The 23,311-nt window shown below is 40.4% G+C and overlaps 1 protein-coding gene across 1 annotated transcript in view; it reads left to right on the top strand.

Annotated features, from left to right (window-relative positions):
- Nucleotides 1-23,311, top strand: part of DPP6 (dipeptidyl peptidase like 6) — a 438,719-nt gene that overhangs the window by 336,003 nt on the left and 79,405 nt on the right. Inside the window, exon 8 of the mRNA XM_013943645.2 lies at nucleotides 9,305-9,425. Coding sequence (XP_013799099.1) covers nucleotides 9,305-9,425 — 121 coding nt within the window. The remainder of the gene's footprint in view (nucleotides 1-9,304; nucleotides 9,426-23,311) is intronic.

Raw genomic sequence — 23,311 nt, 5'->3', positions numbered from 1 at the left:
ATCAGTGTGATTCTTGCATGCATCAACCTGCAGTGCTGTATTCCCTGGGTTTAGTGGACCCCGAGGATGGTTTCAGCTTCTCTGTGTTGAAAGCAGCCTTACTTCAGAATCATTTTAATATTGGAGTGATCCTTACTTTGGTCTGAATACCACCTTTGACCTTCCCTAGGCAGAATAAGGCTGAACTGAAATAACTCATATGTGTTGTGTATCTTCAGGAATAGCTATGTCCTCTAAATTGTTGGCTTGATAAGGAGTGAGTGAGGGTGGGTTTTTTTGTTTGTTTGTTTTTGTTTTTTTTTAACTCTGAATTAAAGCAAAATTTAAGCCCCTGTATGAAAAATTGAAACTGTAGGTATCTTTGTCAATTATTTATCAAGATGTGATTCTCTGTGCTGTGCTGATCACGTGAAAAGGTTTCACGGGTTCATCAGTGATTTTTAATAATGAAATTTGGTTTTATAAATAAAAAAATATTAATTTAGAAATTTATTACCTCACTCCTCCATCACAATTTATTATAAGTCTCTCTCCTAAGTTACAAAAATCAACCATTTAGTGAGGAAGAATGAAAATCTTTTGAAGTTTTTTTTTGTCTAACTTTCATTTTCCCACCTGCTATCAGAAAATATTTTGATAATAACTATAAAAATCTAATTAAAATACTAGATCTTATTATGTAAGTTCACTGGTGAGAACTAGTTTTATGGTTTTGTTACACTATTTGAAGAACTGATAAGAGCTGGTCTAATCGTGTCATATGCATTAAGAACAATGCTTGTGACAGAATGCATTAATGGAAGCTAGCTGAACATCAAAGTTTGTGTTATTTTTGAGATTCAAAAGAAGTTTGGCAGAATATTCATTAAATAATGCATACTCAGTCAGCAACAAGCTTTAGAACTGATTTTGAATTGATCACATTTTTCTGCCGCAGTTGATGCAAGAATGACAATTGCAAAACATCAAGACCTTTTCTGTACAATACTTGTCAAGTTTCCTTGATATCCCAAAGTAAAAATGCAGTTGTCATATCCACTTCAAAATGCGGCACAGACAGGGATGGGCATGCTAATTTAGTGTAGTAAGGGCAAGTTTCAACTTGTAGCCCAAACAAAACAGCAGGGAATCTTTCTCTCTTTGCTGTTTTTCATTTTCACAGTCTTCAGCTTCCAGGTTTCATATGGCAGTGGAAAAACAAAACTTAACGTGAGAGGGGTTATCTTCAAAATATTTAAATGGAATTGGAAAGCACTAGAAATTGAGGGAGAATGGAGACATCTTTCTGTATACGCGTTTCTAGCAAGAGTTTGATCATGCTCAGAAATATCTGTGGCAATATCTGTGTTAAAATATCTGTGGAATCCAGTGCAGAGAGGTTCAGGCCATTCCAAAAACTTGAAAAAAGTGACAGAGAAGTTCATGATCTGACATTTCCAACCCTTGGTTACATACCATGGTTCCACTGGGACTCTCAACAAGTTATTTAGTATAAGAAAAAGATATAATACTTTGATACTTCCTGGACGTGTTGGGAAGTACCTCTGTCTATTTTTTCTGAGGCTCTCAAATCTATATGATATGTGGTAGACAACATTTTATATATATATATATATATACATACACACACACACACACACATAGTTTGGCACGAAACATGAAATTTTTACCTTCCTAGGACTGATCAAATAAATGAATAGAAGCGTTCAAATTTTTAAGGAAGTATCTTACACTGAATAATAACAAAGTTAAAAACGTCCTTGGTTAGACTGTGGGACTGTTCATAGGCACTCCTGATGGAAGAAATAATTGATGGACAGTGGGTAGAACCGTTAAATTGCACCTAAATTAGTTTCAGGCACTTAAATCCCCATTTATACCCCAGGGAGTGATGCAGTCTTGCTCCATTAAAGGACTGCCTAACCTTGCAGAAGTCTGGATTTACCTCAGATGTTTATTTGCCCATGTATATTCTCAGAGGGCCTATTCAGAGAGGTAGGTAGCTGTTGACTAAAAATTTTGGTGTGATTGAGATTTAGGTGGAAGAGCCCAGAGATTTAGACATGGGAAGGACTGTGAGCAACAGCACTGGGTGATGGCCATTGAACATACGTTGCATTCCTTCTCCTGGGGCTGTACCATCCTGTGGCAGCACTAGAGGACTCTTGGAGAAGATGAAGGGCATGCATGAGGGAGCCTGAGTCTAGCCTATCACTAGGGCAGTGCTAGCTAGGAGAAAGGTCTGGTATCTGCTCCAAGGTTGTTTTCACCTTGCATTTTATTTATTTATTCATTCCTGTATGAAACCATTGATGGCCTAATGATGGCATGCTTATGCTGCCATTACACTCAAAGGGCTAGGAAAGGACCAGATCCTGAGTGGACAAAGGCATCCGATATTTCCTGTTGTCTGTTTATACTCAGTGGAAGCACTAGATACTTAATTTATTTGGACTGCATTGATTGACTTTATTTGGACTTGGAAGTACCCAGCTCTCCGTAAAAGCTGCTGGAGATAGTGAAGTCCCTGAAGTTAGACAGTTTTTATATCTTCATTGGCACCTGTGTCTCTCTGTTGGGTGTACTTGGCATCTGTCTAAGACAGACTGGATCATCCCTTTGGAACCACGTATCTACAAAAGGCAACAAAGTAACGCACAATATGAGGCAGAATGGATTCCGGCCAGCGCTGGCAAATGTACAGAGCAAGATACGTATAAGAACTACATTTCTTTACTATTTAAGTGAACAGGATTTTGCAGTAGCTATTGTTCTGCCTTTGCAGAAGGGAGTATCATGAGTTCAGGTAAGTGTCCTCTTGAAGATAGTTGTGACCCTGCAAGTAAATTGGTCATTTAGACATGCAGTTCATGGCAGAACAAGGCATCTTTCAGATCTCTTCTCTCCCAGTCTTCACGATAAAGATTGTTTTATGGTTAAGGCACTGAAGTAGCTCCAGCTGTCCAGGTTTGACTCATGGTTTTGCCAGTCTTTTCCTATGTGACATTTAAAATGGAATTTGGTTGTCGAAACATAGGCTCCTACAGCACCTGAAATGAATGGTATTAAATATATCTGGCATCTAGGTGATATTCCAGAATAACACAGATATTCCATATATGGGATATGATATCTGTCAGCAGTTTTGGACATGCTAAGGTGTTTAAAATAGCTCTAGATACCTCTGTTTGGGCAACTGAGTCTTGTCTTCAGTGTCCCTGTCTTTTTTTTTTTTTTCCCCCACTTGTTGAAAGAGGATAATAGTAGTTATTTGTCCATTAAAATGATATGCTGTTGTGGAAGGGACTGTCTCTTCTGTGTATTTTTTTCAACATCTAGAACAGTGAAATATCCGAATGCCTCCCTTTACACAGATAACTTTTACTGATTCTGCAAAATAAATGTAACCATTTCTGTGAGACACAAAGAATCCTAAAAGGAATCTGTTATTTTATTTATTCTGCCAGAATACTCCCTCAGGTAAACTGGTGTGACAACAAAAGAGCAGACTTCTGCATGGGGGAAAAAAGCGTAGGCATTAACATTAAAAACAGAAGACAATGAAATACCTTATGCTTGGTAAGGACAGAGTAGCATGCTGTCTTGTAATTGTACTTCTCCACTCACCGAGTCTTCCATTATGTGACCATATTTTCAGAATCCAAAGAAATTTGGGCTGATTTGGAGTTAAAAACAGTGTCAGTGTACAACTTGTGCCTGTCTGTACACGAAGGCCAGCTCTTGTTGAGCAAACTCTCCATGCTACCAACGCAAAGAGCCATGTTATGTAGTTAAATCCTGTGGGCTGACCTTGCAGTGTGGAAGTGTCTTCTAGCATGTAGGAAAAGTTCATGTTTCTACAGTATACCAATAATTTAAAGTAATAAACATCCAGACATTAGCTTTATGCCTGGAGGGGATAAATTTGAGTGATGTTGCTCATTCAGTTAACAAGTTGTACATGTTAGAAACTGTGGGCGAAAGAGAACATCAACTTGGAATTCTAGTGTAAAGCTGGAAAATAAATAGAAGCAGTAAAAATGCAGATTAATGAGTATGAATTTATCTTCTGTTGGTCTGTGAAGAAATAGGAAGTGCACTCACCTCTTCAGCTGGAAGGAAGGAGGGTGGAACAATTGCTGCTTAATAGAGCAATAGCTGCTTTAGAGAGCTGCCCACTGTGACTTTTACAGTGGTTTTAAGGAGATTATTTTCATTAGATTTCTGAAAAGCGCCATAAATTAAACAATTGGAATATACCAATATTTTAATTACTGCAACATAAGTGTTTACTACCACTCTGGATCCAGTTTGGTAGAGAACATTGCTTCGGAAGCCTTTAAGCGGCTGCAAAAAGACTTTTAAATGAATGCTCCTTACAATGGCCAGTGTTATTCAAGTCCCTGTGTGTTTTAAGTGAATTAAGTTTATTTTGTTGTTACTTTACACAATGGCATTTATGCTTTTCCACATCTTCCCATCCTGAGGAATTTCTGTTGCCTTTTGCTGTTCAGCTTTCAGGGATGTGTGGGGAGGGAGGAGGATGGGGGAGCTATACAGTCTGCCGTTATCTTACTGGATAAATACTTAATCTTTGACTTAAAGTTCTTCTGTCTCAGGCTTTCATTCCAACCAGTCTAGTATTCTTTCTCTACAATTAGTTTTGTCATATGAAAGTGTAAAATGGTTTGCAGCAATCAGTCCTACTATAAATTGCAACCAGGCAGAGATTTCTTCCCAGCCCATGTGTGTCAGTGATATGTTGACACCTAAGGCTAAAGAGTTTATATCTTATTCTGAAAGCTTCAGGTGACATCCTGAGCCAAATAAAGCCAACAGCAAAATTCCCATTGATTTTTATCAAGGCCATGGTATTACCTTGGGTGCATGTTTTTAAAAAAAAAAAAAACTAAATCTTTGGCTCAGTCCTCCTGGTTGTTCCAGTTACCTTTGTATTTTGTATCTTGAACCATATTATAATGTTTAGCAGAAAGAGAATGAAGTTCTGGTCTTCCATTATATCCAATGGCAAGGAGTTCCACAAGTTAACTGCACTTTCACCTGGGAAAAAAATCTTTTTATGCATTTTAAACAGCTTGCCTCTAGATTTCATTGGTTGTCCTGTTGTTCTGGAAAAATGAAAGGGTGAAAACATCCATTTCCTTTTTTCTGTTTCCTCTTCCTTGTTCTGTAGAGCTTGTCTTCCTTGTTTTCTCTGTTCTATAGAGTTAACAGTTTCATTCTCTTCGGTCTATATATGGGTGTTTCCATTCTGGTTACTTCTGTCAGAATACCTGCTCTTCCCTCTGTACTCCTTTTGAGGACGTCGTGACCAAATTGGGCATAGCATTCAAAGCAAGGATCTATCCCCAACGAAGGATAGGTTTATTTTCCATGGCATTAATTGTGCTCATTGCAGCGCCTGTTGTGCTGTCCACAAGAAAACGCACATACAGTACAAGAATGCATAGTCAGGAGTAAAGTCTTGCTTAAATACACACACCTAAAGAGAAGATGCCAGAAGCTTTAGGCCTGTTCTTGGTCTACTGTACAGACAGGGGAATAAGACAGAGCTTGAGCCCTTCTGTTGTCATTTTAGGCTAGTCTAGAATTGCTGTGTAAAGCAACCATGCAGTAATATGAAAGAGAAGTCCATATGTTATTTTTTCAATTAGCTTTACAAAAACATCTTATACTCTGATTAGTTGAAAGTATTCTGATCATTTTATAGGAAGTACGGCTTTAATGCCATAAAATCAAAACAGCAGGAAACATTATCAAGATATTTTATAAAATCAGCTAGTATCTTTCTAACCTAGAATGTGGAGTAATGTAAAGACATTTTTTCCTGATGAATAACAAAAGTTCAAAAGCCTTTTCTTAATTTATAAGATACATTACACAGAAGTCTTCAGTGTGCTGCTTCAGTAATCTTTTATCTTGATTACGCTCGACATTTTTAGGGTACAAGGCACTGTAGTTGGGAGGTTGATTTTAAATTCTCTGAGGTGCTCTGAATTATATGGGAGATAGTTTGAAGTCAGAACACTATATTTTCCACTGCAGTTTCCTGATAACACATGCAGTCTGATTAGTGTAATAAAGCTTTGAATGACAAAACAGTGAAGAAGAGGGGGGAAAAAAAACAAAAAACAAAAAGCAATGCAATGCCTTATAAAGAGAAGGGTAGAAACAGGCTATTATTCAGTCTTGTCTGTTTTTCCAATGGAGTTGTTATATATATTACACACCATTGCAAAACCTTCATTTGCTGTGAGAAGCTGGGCAAGGAATGTGTTGCATCGCTTGACTCCTTCCACCTGAGCACTTGCCGGTCGCAGGCCAGACCTGCGGTATCCCTGAGCATGTAGCTCTTGGACATGGAGAACTGGGTCTGTCTCGCAGTTCGATGACGGCATCCTCGGGCTGTGCAGTGTGCAGAGCTGACCCTTGTGCTATATAGAGGGGGGACAGTGTTGTGAAGAAGCAGCACTATATGTCTGTAGTTCTACCCAAAAACATCTGGCGTGAGGACTCTTGCTCTTTCCTGTGAGTGAAGAGAGAGAAAGTATTGTTTTGTTTTTTCTCTTCTCCCTGTCCCTTTCCCCCTAAGAAATACAGGGCAACCCCTTTGCATGTGGGGTGCCTTTGTGTGATTTTGCCGCACTGTGCCAAATAATAATACTTCTGCAAGGCCTAGGTCTGTAAAGTCTTCAGCAGCACTAAGCTCATCACAGCCGGAAGAATATTTGTCTTCATGCAGTGGATACTTGGCCTCCGTCGCCTTCATGGCTGAACACAATCTTTGTCTTTCCGATGGCAGTCCTGTAAAATAGAAAACTCCTGTTCTCCTGATGCTAGGGAACCGTGAAGCTAAGTTTGCCCGTGAGCTGCAGGAAAGCAGGTTTCTCGAGCCCCAGTCTGGCCAGTCTTCCCCCGTGCTCGTGTCCCCCTGCGGGGTTATGGCCTATCCGGGAAGCCTCTCCGAGACAGCAAAAACTTAAAATCAGGGGACTGCCGAGAGCTTGCTGAGGCTGCAGAGTCCGTGGGGCCGGTGCGCAGCGCGACGCCAGCTCCAGCGCGGCGGCGCCCGCCCTGCGCGATCCCGGTCCCGGGGCTGCGCGGCGGTCCCACGCGCCTGCGCCCGCTGCGGGCCCCTGGGGCTCCTGCGGACGCGGCCCCGTGGCCCAGCGATCGTTTTGCTGCTGCTGTTATTTTCTTAGTCTTTACAACTGCAGCAGTAGCTCTGATTTTTAAATCTCCTCAAGGAAAGAGACAGTTTATTTTACAATATGGAAAGAAACCCAGTATTTTGCCTAAAGTATCTTATTCTGCTCAGTGTTCCTGATTTCCATATATATTTAAACTCCAACAGCCCTAGCACAATAGTTAACTAATATAAAATTCTTTACTCAGCACCCCTCATCTGCCTCCTCTTGCTTACTGAAAATCAGGGTAGGAAAGAGGTGTAGTATCTTCTACAACATATTTTTACTTTCAAAAAATATTAATTGGATGCAACTCTTAAGTTTAAAAGCCTATGTAGGCTAGAAGGAATAAAAGCAAGTTACAGTTTTAGTCATACTTTCTACCCTTAGGCAAACTCACTATACCAGTTGCCAAAGTTAAATTAGGATCTATACTTGCTTCTGGAATCTTTCCAGCTCATCTTTAGGCGAAACACAGACCGTAATAGGATGTGAAACATAAGCTGAAAGCAAATATTTTTCCCAATTCTATCTTTTCATAAGTGTAACATGAGAAATTGCATTCTAGTATCATGGGACAGGTACTTAACATTTGTTCCAATATCTTCAAGTGTATAAAAACCCATCTGTAAATGTCTAATAAATGACATTAATAGTTCATCTTCCAGTCTAAATGGCTTTCCTGATACCCTGTTCATTATATCTTTTCAGCCTGATTGAAGCTAAAATATTTAAAAACCGAGAATGCTGTTTTGAACAGATGCAGCTTACTCTGGGGGAGGAAGGGAGAGGACCTCTGTGTAGCACATGACAGTAGCACACAGGACAAAGCATTTAACCTGACAATAAAGACTGATGTCAAGGACCAAGATTTTTAAAAACAGCTGGCTAAAGTTTAGCTCGCTCATCAGTACTCAGATATTTAAATAAACAGCCTGATTTCCAAAAGCATCTAGTACCAATAGATCTATTGACTTGCATGAAATTAGCTTGAAGAACCAGAAGGCTTATTCAGGAGTCTGATATTGGGCTCCTTTCCTGACAATCTGGAATTGAAATTTTAATAAGAATTTTACACCACCCAGCTCTTCTTTGTGCTGGAATTGCTTTCATGCCAATAGTTCCCTTGAGCGGGATGGCCCCAGATGGGTGAACACGTGTTTGCAGAAACAGGCTTATCTACCCATTAGTGAGTGACCCTTGCTGTGGGCCTGTCCTTGCCCATATGAGGAGGTCTAATTACCTTTTGATCTTGTTGTCTTTCAGCAGCCTGAAGCTACTATATTGTTGCAACAGGCCAAGGGAGTTTTCCGCAGATGGGCTGCAGGTTAATGCAGGCTGCACCTGTGCTGGGGGTCTGGGATTGACGAGAGTCTCGGGCACCTCCAAAGTCCATGTGTGCACCTTCTTCCCACCCACCCAGATTTCTGCAGGACAAACCAACCTGGGTATCAGGGCTGGAAGGGAGGTCCATCACACTGCTTTGGGTCCTCAGCGCTTGTGCGCTGCTGCCCAGCCTGAATACAGACCTCCTCATGCTTCGTTACTCAACATGTGATGATACAGGCTGCTGCCACTCCCCTTGGATAGGATGTTTCGGTGGGTAGCATCTGCAGTGAGCATCTGCATTAAATTCAGATTTATTTAATAGGTTGCCAGTTGTATTTTAAGGAAACAGGAGCAGCTGGAAATGAGGAAGAACCAATTTGGCCACCACATAGCATCACCATCAACTCTGCACACTGCTGGTGTGTCACGGGCCACTTTTACAAAATTCTGAGAGATGGCATTCTTTATTGCATGCCCTTGACTGCACTGTTCCTCAGCTGCGATGTTTCAGTTTCTGAAATGAAGACAGGAGGGAGAAAAATAAAGCTTGTATCAGACGGCCAAGGGTTCAGTTTGTTGTAAATTAGCATCTTTCTGTCAGTCAATGGCATTGGAAGACAGCTGAGAAAATCCTTTTTTTAAAAAGATGCTATAAAGATGTGATATGTGATTTTTGTACTGCTGATTATTGTAAAAGCAAAATGCAACATTTTATAATGGAGCCACTGCTTAACGGTGTTCTCTTTTTCTTTTTCCCTTCAAATCAGATATTTATCTTTGAGAATAACATCTATTACTGTGCCCATGTGGGGAAACAAGCCATCCGAGTGGTCTCCACAGGAAAGGAAGGTGTTATTTTCAATGGGCTCAGCGACTGGCTGTATGAAGGTAGGACACAATATTTAGGGCAGCAGATAGTATGAGTTTTAAGTCACACTCTAGATTTACAGAACTGGCTGGAATTAGATGTTCAGCATTGCAATTCTGGGGACTGGTGAACCACAAGCTGAAAATTTCCTATCCTAACACTTGTCTGAAGTGCTGGACTAGAAATAATGTGAAACGATGTAAAAACTCTGTTTTCCTGGCTGTTTTTTCTTTTCCTTAGTCCAAAGGTAATAAATCACAAAGTGTTAATGAGCAGAACTGCTTCATTATTTAATGGCACCTGCAATCACACATAGACATGCTAGTTTTCAAATCACAGAAAAGGACAGAAACGGGGAGGGGAAGTGGTTCTATTTCAAGGAAAGAAGCTAAGAAACAATTTTACTTGATTTGGTTATTTTTCACAGCACTGGGTGGCACACAGGACCTGGAAGCTGCCCAGATCTTGCTAGCTAAAAATTTTCTTAAAGCAGACAGGTCTTCACAGTAATTGGCTTCTTTCCCTTGAAAATGGGCCTGATCGGGTAGAGGGTCATCGCTGGCGCGCTGCTTTACTTCGGCTCTTTTCAGCTGCCAAACGGGCCTTCGGGTGTCTGTGAGCAGCTACGTGCAAAACAAACAAGCCTGCTCACTAGCTTAAGAAAGGATCACTGCCAGCCCCCCCCATTCTTTTGGGGGACATAATATGCTTTTAAACTAATAGTCAAGCAGAATAAAATAAAATAAAGAACAGAACACATGCACACAAAACGTGTTCCTCTCTCCATGCCTGGCTAATACTCCCAGCAGTTTATTTTCACAAGGATCCTATTTTGGGGACCTGGCAGTCTCTTTCCTGTGACATATTTTCTCTCTAAAGTAACAAGTCCCAAGGCTTCCTCCCTCAGGTCTCAGCACTGCCACTTTGATGCTTTTCTTAGCTCTTCAGACAGAAGTGTCCAGGTAGGTCTACTAATTGAGCCCTGTTGGCTGGTCCCAGTTTCTTTGGCCCTTGATGGTACAGAGAAGCTTACAAAAATGCCATTCACCATTAATTGGCATAAAAATATGAAGCACTCTTTAAGTTACTATATATTGTACCTAAGCCAGGGCTGTTGGACTCAAAAATGAGGGAATTAAAATCAATTCTTTTTCATTTGTAACTCCCAGAGAAGCTGGTCCCATTCAGTGTCAGAGTTTGCACGCATCAGTGTACAAACTCATCAAACGCATCCGTGGAAATATCTGATACCGGTTTTAACTACTTTCAATATTTAAATGTGTTTTTATGTCATATCACAGAATATTTGCAAGCAAATGTCCTCCTTGTGAAGCACTTTGTAATCTGAGTAGTGGATAAGTTACAAAATGCTAATTTTATTTAATTTTTATTTATTTATTCATTTGTCGCTGAAGATGTGGGCTGTCCTGTTTGACTGTGCAGGTCGAATGAGCATATTAGTAACCATATTTTGTTGATAAACTTCATTTAGTACATAAGGTCTTCTCACAGAGTCTTGCACACAGCCCCATGCTGACAGGAGGAGTTTGTCATGCTAATGAACTCCAAGCAAGCCAGCAAGCCCATGATGACACTTGTGTTTTGCTGACACATATTTTTATTGCTCAGGCAATTTCTTAGCTGACATTGACTTTCAGGTTTGTCCTTTATAATGAACTTTCTTGTTAACTTCATGTTAATATAATGGGATAATAAATGAATTTATGATTAAATACAGTCTGAATCTACCAGACCAGATTCTGCAACCTCCCTAAATAGTAGGTACAGAGTAGGACCACTGTACCTGTTATTCACTGACAGTATGTTTTGCCAAAATCAGAATACAGCATTTATTTGGAAATGTCACTTTGTGTCTGAGAACAGTTTATATTTAAATAAAATCTTGTCTTACTTCAAAAGTGACGTAGAGAGAGATTCAAAGGAAGACTGGGATACAGATGTCCCCAGAGTCTTGTTCAGAACCTGAACTTAGATCCAGAGCTGAACTGCGTGAGTTGAGCTCTTTCTCCTGTGTTATATCACCTGTGTACCTTAGACAACCTACGGGACTCTGGTTTGGAGAACCCAGGAGCTGGCAACTGTGTGAACGCTTTTGAGGCATGCTTGTCCATAGCTTGTCCTGCATAAGTGAGCAGCTACTGACATCCTAGCTACCTCCTGACCTAAAAGGCAGACTTCTGTCCTCATTTTTCCCTTCGAAGCTCAAGGGACCTGCTGCAGTCCTTATTCAGTGAGCAACAGCAGTGGCGGCTGCCCTGTGGTCGGGTGCGCTCAGTGCTGCACATCAAAATGGTCATCGTGGAGGTAAAGCTGGGACCGGAGTCAGAAATGAGAATCTGTGGCCGAGGTGTGAACAAGCAATGGGGCGGCAGGATCTGACGGGTCCCAACATTCAGGTGTCACTGCTCTGAATGCATGAACAGAGGGAACTCCACAAGAAATTGGGTATTCCAAGATGATAATTTGGTAAGAACCACTGGAAGACAGTTGAACTCTTCCTGCTGGAGTCCATGACAATGCAGACATCATTTTCAATGGAGCTGAATTTTCTCCCTACCAGCAGCTGGGATGTTCCCACACTTCACTACTACAGCGAGGTTGGATGTTGAGAACCACATTTGTGTTTGCGCTGCCGTCATCTCAGCAAGCTACTGCCATGGACTCTGAACATATGTGGAAATCTCATCCCATCTGTGCAGCTATCTCCGCCACCTAGTCTGCAAATGAGCTGTGATAAATGCTGAAGCAGGATCACGAGGCATTGAAAGCGCTGTTCTTCCCTCGTGTGTTCTTTTTGTTGCCGAAGTTCACAACCTCGGCGAGCGCCGGCAGCCGAGCCTCCCCGAGCGCTCTGTCAGGTTACTGTAACAGTTCATGACCTACTTCTCGCTTTCCCCAGATGCAGCACAAAAAATTCTTGGCGCTTCCTATGTGAGGAAGCCAAGTTGTAAGATCTTTTACCGCAAGCGGCAACATCCCACCCAGCCTTTCTGGGCACTCTTTTGCGTCCTTCGTTATGCGAATTCCAGTCCCAGCAGTGCCACCTTTTGGTGCGACTCAATGGTTGATATGAATGTTGGACCCAGAGGGAACGTGTCTCTTTGTTAACGTGATTGTTTTTGTCACGACAGAATAGATAAACGGTACTATTAATCAGATGATTTTAGTAAATCCCGAAGCAGAGCAGATCTAGAGTGGATTTGACAGGCTTTTCGCCCTGTAAAAATGCAGGAGTTCATTTCAATTCAAGTTAAGCTCTGCTTTCGTAAATCTGCCAAAGGGGAAAAAAAGTTCTTCAAGGTATTTATGCTGAACTGTTGGCTTTTGAAAATATAGTGAAAAACATTTCAAATCAATCAGAGCTTAATCTACTTAGTGCATTCAGCTGGAAGGTTATAGGTTGATACATAGATTACTGCAACATGAAAGCATAGATTAAGCATGGCTTTTATTACTGAAATAAACATTTACAATGTTTTCATACAGTTTGACTTAACGTTTTCAGTGCTGTCTGATACATGCCTATATTAAAAAGGAGTGATAGCCTATAAGAGAGAATTTAAAGTTCTGAGGCTGAAACCAGCTAAACATTTAAATGAATAGCACCAGCAGAGAGTGTTTTATATTTCACTGCTGGTCAAATGACCGTTGTTGGTCTGAGCATATGTTTTAGGGAACAATGAGGCTTAAAGGTAATTTTAAAACAGATAGTGCTAGAGCACAAAGTGCTCTCAAAGTGGTAGGGTAAGAGTATGTTCTTTATATATATTCATTACTTTAATAAAAAGTATTGTATATTTCAACAAGTGTAGTGCAGCTAAAATTCATTTCATTTAAGCACTTTGTTACAGCGCTCTTCAACAGTAACTTCATTTATCTTATGCACCAGAAATGAATTCTGTCATGGTGTAATTAAAGTGTCTCCACTTGCTACCTGACACTTGGAGAAGCTATATTCAGAGAAATCACAGAGACTAGTGGGCTCTGCTAGAGATACCGGTAAGTGACAAAGGGAAAGTTGTAATATCCCTGTGCCACAGTTGGGAAGCTCATTAAATTCATTAGCATTTATGAAGTACTTGGTTTGTGATGCTGAATGCTGTGGAATAGCCCAGCTGCCACGCTGCTGCAAGACCTGGGATACTTCTGCAGGGCAGCGAACTTTATGAAGCTCCACCAAGCAGGACGGGGCCCTTCGTGTGCTGCGCTAGCATAAAGCCACGGTGTGACCTCCTCTTAGCCAGTCTGCATTGGCAGACACAGATACACAACTTGCACAGCTGGAGTTGCCCTCTGCTGCCTGGAGAATGCAGGGGGGTCAGAGCAGGGCAGTGTCCCCTCCTTCAGTGGTGGGAGGGCAGGAGAGGACTGGTAGCTCTAGATGGGTCTACCCTGTCTATAGACTGTGAAACTGAGTGTTTTCCTTTTGTCCTATTGTATGTGTCCTTGGATGTAAGAGTAGTCTCTTAGGAGCTATTTTGCAATTTGATCTACAGGGCATGTTTTGTTTGATTTTTAGGGACTTTGGTTTCCAAAAGGAAGAATTACTCCCTCCTCTCATGTCACAGTCAAAGAGAGTGATCAGAAAGGTTTGTCCTGTAAATCTCTAAAGATCATTTCGAAGTTAATATCCCTGTGCTGGCTCAGTTTGAAACAGTCCTGACACAGGGGCTGTGACATCTGGACGTCACCTTATCCTCCCGTCAAAAAGAGAGAACAGCTGGCAGCCAGGCCCCAATAACATCGTACATGGCATTTATTTAAAAACTCTTATGCAATAAGTTATAGGTATCTATGACATAAAATTGATACTCTGTTCTTTTTCTGAGCTTAATGCACAGCAGTGTTGTTAAGTTTTATTTTTGGCTAGGTTTGGGAGCAAGAGGAGGAGCGAAAAGAGACACTTTTTCAGCTCTAACTCGTACGTGTTTTATTAATCTTCATTCTGCCTGTATCTTATGTTATCACAGACAGATCCTCTTATATGACTTTGCAGTGACACCTGGTGGGAGAGGCCAGGATGTCACCTTCATTAAGACAATGAAACTGCAGAAATTTTACTGCAAGCTCTAGCAAAAAAATCTCCCAGTTTCCCCTCACGTGTATTTCCCTGAAACTGTCCCTGAGCTTATGGGAACTACCTATCCACAGCTGTTGGCTGATTCATGCTGATAGCATTTCTGTTCCTTTTCTAGACTTTATAAAGAGTGGAAAGAGAATGAGGTAATAACGAAAGACCTTTTCCGTAATCTAATCAGCTTCTCACAAAAATTGGAGAGTATATTTAGAACAGTGTGGCTAGTCTCAGAGGTGCAGTGCCTGGTACCAGCTGCAAAATCAAATAGCATTTATTTTGAGCAGTATCTTTTATGCTTATAGTATTTCAAGCAGCTGAAGTAGATATTTTTCTTAAGTTCAGAAGTATTAATTCTGGGAGCCTGGAAGTTATCTTATTGCTGAAAAATGCTGGTAAGGCTGCTGATACAGTGCCTTACCTAATTTGTCTGTGTGCTCAGATTTCTATTATATAATACTAGAACTCTAAACTTTTTTTTCTTGGAAACAGGAACTTTGATGATCAAATTATACCTGAATTTGGAAAGGGACATTCATAATTAGGGCTGAGAGCAAATAGCTCCTAAAATTCCTGTTCAATGTCAATAGAGAAAGCGATTCTCATTTTTCACAATGTAGGGCTAGTCATTCCCAATAAACAGTAGTTCCAAGGCCTGGTGGGGGCTATGAGATAAAGAATCAGACTGAGTCATCACTTTAAGATAAATTAATCTCTTGCAAGAGGACGCTAAAGCCAGGACTCCAGCTACTAAAAGGGACCAGCCTTAATGGGGCAATTAGATGGAGCAGGAGAATCCTTATTGACAATGCATGTGAAGACTCACTGGGACAGTGAGGAGTATTTGTTTGTTTTTAAGCACTTTCATATTTTCAGTCACAAAAAATATTTTTCATGGAGATGGATAAGTTTGCAGTTCTTCCCATCTTTCAATGTGGAGTAAAGGGGAGAGGGTAACACACGATGATGCCCTTAGTGCCACAAATGCACCCCACCTCTAGAAATCATTCGGGTGTCCTGACGTACGACCTGCTCATATGGGGCTTTAGGAGAAGCTGCATGGAATTTGCTCCCTGATTTCTGTGCTTGTTCAGGCAGGGTAGCAAAAGCAGCTTGATGTTTCAGTGACATTGTCATCTTATTCAAACAGAAAGCTTTCCTCTTTTTTGCATATTGGACATCATTCAGTGTTGCCCATTAAGTACATGCAGCTGTTATGTAGCACTTGGGACCATAAATTCACAGTTAGCCATTATGTAGCTGCCTATTGGAAATGTAGGTGGCTATTTTTTTTGGTGTACTTTTATTTACATGCGGATTTAAACCAAATGTGAAAAAATCTGGCCCTTTCTGTTGCAGTCGAAATAAGAATGACAGAGCAGCTCTTATCTCAGCCATGTGTTTGAAGTGGATAGTTCCACTGTAAATAATTCTGTTGAAGGGAAGAACAACTAGTTACAGCATTACTTCGCCTCATCCATATTAAACTAGAAGGAAAAAAGAGAACCTTAAATTTCATCCAATCATGTAATGAAAGGCTTGGAAGAAATTCCCTCGACGACTTGCTTTGGCTGAAGTTCACCTGTCATAGGGTTGCTTGCATTATAGATTGCATCAACTGGAATGGGCTTCTGGCCCTTCTCAGTTGGCTGTGGTCAGAGAAAATTGAACCATTTATGATGCACATCGTGAACGCCAGCCTAGAAATCAGCAAGCTCCTGAAAACTTTGAAATGCGCTGTGAGCTGGACTGTCTTCAAAAACCAGCACTGCACAGCAATAACCTTGCCAGCTATAGCCCAGTCTTTAACCTTCCCTTTCTGCAGAAGGTTGTTTGGAACGGGGTTGCCTGCCAAATCCAACACCTGTCACCCTCTAATATTTGGATTCCCATCATTCAGGCTTCCGAATAGCTTTTAGAAGGAAAACAGTGTTATTTACTGTGGTCAGTTCTCTGAGCAATGGAAGGAAGCCAGATGTCCATGCTGATATCACTAGCTCTATCCACGTCTGCCAACGCTGTCAGCAAGGAGGCACTTGGCCACGGAGGTTATCAGTATTTTGCGTGGAAGAAGCTTGCACTTGCCTTTCACAGAGGCCCTTTCCAAAAGGACTTTTCTTCAGGAAGAGCCTCGAGCCTTGACGCTTCTCTGGGTGTTGTGTTGATGTCCCTTATCGCAGCGAGTTCTTCTTCTTGACAATAGCTTGGCTCAGGCCAATAATGAAAAGAAAACTCTCCTTTCTAGAATTATGTACTGTCCTTCTAGAAATAATGTCAGCCTGGGCACATTCAGAGGGGAGATGTTAAATAAATGTGGTCTGTTCTTAGAAACTTTTAGGTAATTTCTTGCAGTTCCATATGATATCTTGCAGTTCATTCTTTATTTTTATCATAGGGTGATGATATCTTCACGCTTGTAGAAATAATAAAAATAGAAGTGTCATATGCTGTGGTTGCCAGTATTTAGACTTTTTAAAGATAAGGCAACAATCTCCTGAGTTGCAGCAGTTTGTGAGTGACTTTTTGTTAAGATCTACTTGGCTATGTGATTAAAGAGATTATTGAAATTAATATGAAACTTTCACTGAAACTAGATTCGCTGTGTATATACCACATGCAAGAGAACCAGTTGTGCTCAGTTACATCAGTTTAAATCCAGAGTAAGTCTTTTGATCTCTGCAGCTTTAGTTTATGTGCAATGTAGCACAAAATTTAACCCCACCTCTCTGGCAGAATCTCTTCTATTTTCCACTATTATGTTACTGTTACTGCACTGTCAGGGATGCAGTTAGCTCTTAAATTACCTTAAGTGAGAAAAGACCTACACAGTTTGCAACCAAATTAAACCTAATCAGTTAGCTACTGTTCAATTTAAGCAGGAATACAGGAATAAAAATAAAAATTTGACAAGTAAAATATGTAGATCAGTATCTGAGTAATGAAAATAGCAATGGGTAGATATCTGAAAGCAGATTCTGTATCACTGAGTCAAATATTTCTAAAAGATGGTATATTGAAAGTTGTATAACAGAGCTATCAGGAGTTTCTGATTTTAACAAATCTGTTTCTCTTTGCCAACATCACTTACAGTAGCCTTAGGTTAAATGCTGTATTGAAGATCTGTGTCCCCATTTTCTGACAATGCTGGCATTTTTAATAACTAATTAGTATATTAGTGCTTCATATATTACAGAATAGTCTGGAATAACTCCATGGCTTCTAATAGAAGTGCTGGGGATCTGTCCCATGGTGCCTAGCAGAAGGATCTTGCTGTAATTTTCATGCTGTAGGTCCACAGTCAGCAGGGTTGCATAGGAAATACTTTAAATTTACAGTACTCCCAGAAAAAAAAGATTATGAATGTTGCATAACACTTGCAAATTAACTCAATTTTGAGACCTATGTTTTTCCTCCAAAAAGTTGTATCAGTGGTTTGACATGAAAATTCTTTCAATAAAACAGAAGTGGGAGAACCACAGGCCAGAAATCTCATTTTTATTTATATATGAAAATATAAAATGTGGTTCTAAACCAATCCACCCCTCTAAAAAAATCCACAGACCAATTCTTGTTACATGTTTTGGATGCATATTTGATCAGACTTCTCTCCAGGAGTTTTTATGTGGAAAGCATTTAAGTGACCATGTTAATGATGGATAAAACAAAATTGCATAATTTCTGTGTTGATAGAATTGAGCTTGGGGTGTGTGACACCCATAATAGTCTTCCAGGCTGTAGAAAATCGTTAAATGAAAGATAAGAAGAAATTGAGTTAATTCACTCCAAAACAGTGTACATGAATATCAGGAAAAAATATTTCTGTTAGGCCATGTTGCCCAGGGATACTGTAGGAATCCCTGTCATAGGAGCTGTTTAAGAGTGTGTCACACAGATTTCTGCCATAGGTAGCTGAGATAAAAGTCCATCGTGTTTCAGGGCAAGGGGGAGATTAGACAACTTCTTTGAGGTCTCTTCTAGACCTATAGTTATATGACTTCGCATATGATTTTGATGGCTTTTTGTGATCTCTTTGCAGTTAAACATGTTGACTCTGAGATTACAAAGTTACTGCAGAAGCTTTTGAAATATCCCTTCAGAAGTTACAGAATGCCTGTTTATGTAGTTACAGAATGCCTGTTTATATGTGCAATTGGGCAAATACAGGTAATTAGGGAATCTAAGAGTACTTAACAGAGAATTAAGCCCTTTATCATGATAAATTTACATTTTCCTCTTTACTCCTCAGAAGTAAATTGGTGAATTTTTTTCTATGAACTTTTGGTTAAAAATATGTTTTAAAGAAAGCAACCAAGCTTTATATTTTGAAAATGCTGCTATCAAGGAATGATTAAAATACCAGAAAGAAAACCATCCCAAATTAAGAGATAGCAACAGAAAAATTATATTAGTGTATAATTCCTTCAGTTTGGCCTGAAAAGTAACTTTCTGCAAATTTTCTCTTGATGCACTGGTTCTTCCTTGGTGCAACCTTGCTTATGGAAATTCAAGGACCAGTGGAAAAAACTACAGCCTGTTTAAACAGCCATCCTCTTCGTCTCACTGCTCTTTGGCCTGAATAAAAAGTATATGCTGTAAAAAGCAAAAATGAATGTACTCTGTCCAAATTAGAATGTGTGAAAGCTATATATGAAAGGGATGACAGTTGTGCTGGGAAATGTATCTTACTAGAGAATTGACCTCTCTGTTGTTCTGTAAATGTAGCAAAATCAAAATACCAGAAATTATGGTGGAAGTCAGCTCATGAGTTGGCAATTCACGTACCTCAGCTCTCCTAATGAAAAGAAAAGAAAACAAACTAAAGTGCATTTAAGAAACTACAGCTCCAAATCCTAATATCGGCTGGAAACAGTCATAGGTCAAAGGAGGTCCCTGAATGGAAAAGCAGAGTAATGGCCTGTGAAATGCAAAGGGCAAGTGACTCCCGTATGTTGTGGGGGGATCAGGGATCCCCCACAGAGCTGAAGTTGGCTCTTTCCTCCAGCACAACGGACAGGAGGTTAAATCTTTGCGTATGGAAAGTGAGCTTCAAAATTGTTCTCTGCACTCCACATGCTTGACATGACATGAGGAACTCTAGCTGTACAAGTTCAGGTCCTGGTACCCGGGAAACAGGATGCTTTTAGGGCTGATTTGCACGCCAGTGTTTCCGGCTGCCGTCTCTTCCATCAAGCAGCGATTGGGGAGCGTTAGTACACGAGGAATGTGGATGTAGTACAATGTATTTTTCAAATTGAGGTGAAGAAGGCAAATGGTGTGATGTTGATACCAGCCAGGACATGGAGGTGTCTGCACCTGTGTTTTGTTCTGGATCAGGAGAACTGAAGAATGAGGGTATGTTTTTAAAGCAGTCAGACTGACATACCAGCAGTTACTAAAAGATAAAGCATCCTGGGTAATATCACCCTCAACACTCAATTAGTTTATGTCGCTATAAGTAACTACCATATGGCAGAGCGTCTGCACCTGCTGTTTTCCAGTCTTCAATGGATACCGGGCTACAAGGGAAACCAATCAGAAACTACATCGCAGAGCAACAGCAATTACAAAAGTGGAGAAAAACGGCATATTTTAGAGACCATCTTAAAACTTTTAGATGGGTAAGTAATAAAATACAAGTGGCCAGGTACGTGTGGGCTGTTGTGTGCCAGGCGAGGGGTACCAGCTGCCTGTAAGCACCAAGTGAGGGCAGTGGGGCTGATTGCAGGGGATTTACAGCCACGGTTTGTCAACGCGGTGCAAAGCCTCCAGGACGTAACAGCAGGGAACCGAGGCCAAATAGGTGGCGGACACTTTGCATCACACGCTAGTACCTTGGTGATGAGCTGAGCGCTGCAGGGACGGAGCAACGCTGTCAGCTAGGGGAGACCTTTACCTTCAGGCCTGCGTGAAACAGCTGGAGGTGCTGCTGGGTCTTGCATGTTCCTCCGTTTTCCTCTGCTGCCAGGATGCAGATAAAATGCGATTACTTGGGGTCTGGAAAGGTAGTGACACCGACAGCATTTTCACGAGCCGGGTTTCTTCGTCCACTGAGGCAGAGCCAGACCGTGGCTACCACACAGGTGATAATACAGAGGAATAAACCAGTGTTTTTATGTCTGCTTAGGGCTGCAAACAGCCTCCAGCAGGAAAAGCAGCAACTTCTTATACTTTTCCCAGCCTTTTTGCCTGCCTTCTACTTTTTCCTTCGTGAAGCGGGGTTTCCTGCTCTGAGAAATATTTCCGTGGCACAGCTGGGACATGCAAATACCATTCTTTCCAGACCTTTTCTTCTAGAGGAGTTGTAGCCATTTCTGTGCTCATCTGTGTTGTCTTGGTGCTGAACAATTATGTTTTAAGGCAACTTGCACTACCATTTTGACGAGCTGTTGATTGCATAGCAGACAATTTTTTTATAACTACTTTTTTTCCTTGCTTTTTGAGAATGACAGAAAATATGATGTTCCCTGATTCCCAGTTGTAAGAGATTTTAAGATTCCCAATCATAAGAGAAGTTTTCCACATTGATCTGCCTTGGAAAATCTTAGTCTGCTGTTTTGAATCACATCAAACAGCATAACAACATAAAATGCTGCTGGGAGCTAAATACTGTAATCTATTAATAATTGTTTAAAAAGCTTTTTATTAAAGAATTCCTTGATTGTGGATTTGGAAGGAATTTCTTTTCACTTTTAAAAGACTGGAGATTTTAATGTGAGTGGAAGTATTTTATAGTACTTAGCACCAAAGCCACCTGTCAAATGCTCTGTGGTTTCACCCATAAAATTTTCTGTGATGTAGCTAGGCCTTCTCTATGGCTGTGCACCTGTAGTGCATAGAGTGCAACCAATTAAGCCTTAAATTTGTGATGCCTGGGCTGGGTACCACAGAATGGTACCTTTCTACTGAGAACTAGTAACACTCATATTCCAGTCAGGAATATCAACACTTTAAAAAAAAAAAAGGCAGAAAAAAGATACTGTACTTAAAAAAAAAATCTGTACTTCAGATCTAGCCTACAGATACCTATTTTAAAATAAAGTGGTAACAGATAGATTTTTTTTTCTTTTTCATTTTCACAATAGAACAGTCCTTTCAAATGAAGACTACAAGTTTACTCCTTGCTGTTGTTTACAAAGACCTTGCCCAGTATACCTGTAAATCTCTCATATATCAAGTTTTCTTTTAAACATATAAATCTCCTCTAGGATGAATCTTTTTCTAGTTCCTTTCCATGTACATATTCCTAGTTTTTCTCTTGTGCTTCATGTATTATTTTTAAGCTGTGTTTAAATCATTTTGAGACTTGCAGACAGCAAAGGCTGAAGGAGAGAGGAACTGACTATCTTGGAAAGAAGGAGTTAATACAGAAGGGCATATGAACATGTGTTGACAAAGAGGAATAATTCCAGAGTGGTCCTCAGAACTTCATTAGAGATCAGAGAAACATACAATATTGCATTAGCTAAAAGAAAAACCCTTATATAACAGGGTTTAATGTCCTCAGAAATGTTGCTGGGCTTATTTGAAAAATAAACCCAACAATACTCTATTAAATTTATAGAGGAAATGGAAAGCAGAACCTCAGAAGGCTGTAATTGCCACCTACAAATATAATCATCAGAGTGAGTAAGAAGTAATGAAGGAGGAAATCCGACCCAACTCACCTCCTTAGTCCTTACCAGGAAGGTGGAAGTTATATTGCCACCATGTGGTAAGAATATTGGAAGCTAGGAGCAGCTATCTTACCAGTAAGGATTTGATTTGTGTGCTGCAAACAATCAGAATTCTGCATGTTTTGCTGGAAAAATGTGGTACGAGAAGAGCATCCTAATTAGAAAGGAGAGGCACTGCAAGGTGAAATCCCATTTTGCTTTTGATCAGTGTGTACGGTTGGTTCTTTGGTGGGGGGGGTATTTTTACTTGAAGTCTAATTCAAAACTCAAACTCTTACATAAAATATTCAGGGGAAAAGTGAGCAGAGTACAGAAAAGAATAAAAAAAAGCTCTCTTTTTAAAATGAGGTCATTTATAGGCTTTTATGAGTACAAAAATCCATCATTAAGTTGCTTGTCTTCTTGAAATTGTCTCCAAAGTTTCTGCATGAATTTTGCTTCCTCTCAAATTCTTCTTGTGATCCTGGGATATTTCCCAGCTCGATCGCATTTAGAAATATGGGCCTCAATGTTTCACAAAAGACTTTTTAGAACACACAATATAGAAACATAATTATTTTTTAAATGGGTAGTCTTACAGTTCTGCCTAAAGCAGGATTTAGGATTCATGAACATGTGTCAGCTTGTTCCCCCCCTCCACTCTGTATCATAATTCTTTGTGACATTACAGCTGGTTGCTGTAGAAATTATTAGGATTCAAGACCATGGTTTCACAGCCTGAATCGGATGAGCTCTTTACCACCCCCTTTTGCAGCAGATTACTGCTGGCCTCTGAGCTGAGAGGCAGCCAAGGGGAACAGAGTGAGCTTCCCCAGCAAAACCTTCCTGCAACAGGGACTGGCATGAGTGTGGACTGTCTAGCTTGCTATGAGCCAAAAAAGACCACCCAAAAGAGGGCAAGGGATGAAGGTACAGCCTTGTACCTCCTTCATGTCAGCTGCCAAAGCTGGGTCAGCTCTTGTGGAGAGCAAAATATAGCCAAGAACATTTTTGATTTTGAGCTCTCCACAAAATATTTTGTATGTATAAATCTGCCCCGTCTTACTTTAAGCACCTCATTTAAACATTTAGATTTGAAGATATGCACCCTACTCTGCACATTCAGAGAAGAAACAGAAGCACTTTTAGAGGGCGCTTC

This window comes from Apteryx mantelli, chromosome 2 (assembly GCF_036417845.1).
Source record: "Apteryx mantelli isolate bAptMan1 chromosome 2, bAptMan1.hap1, whole genome shotgun sequence".
In the NCBI taxonomy this organism is placed as follows: domain Eukaryota; kingdom Metazoa; phylum Chordata; class Aves; order Apterygiformes; family Apterygidae; genus Apteryx; species Apteryx mantelli.
The sequence above is the reverse complement of the archived record's forward strand: the minus strand, read 5'-3'. Positions and strand labels throughout refer to the sequence as shown.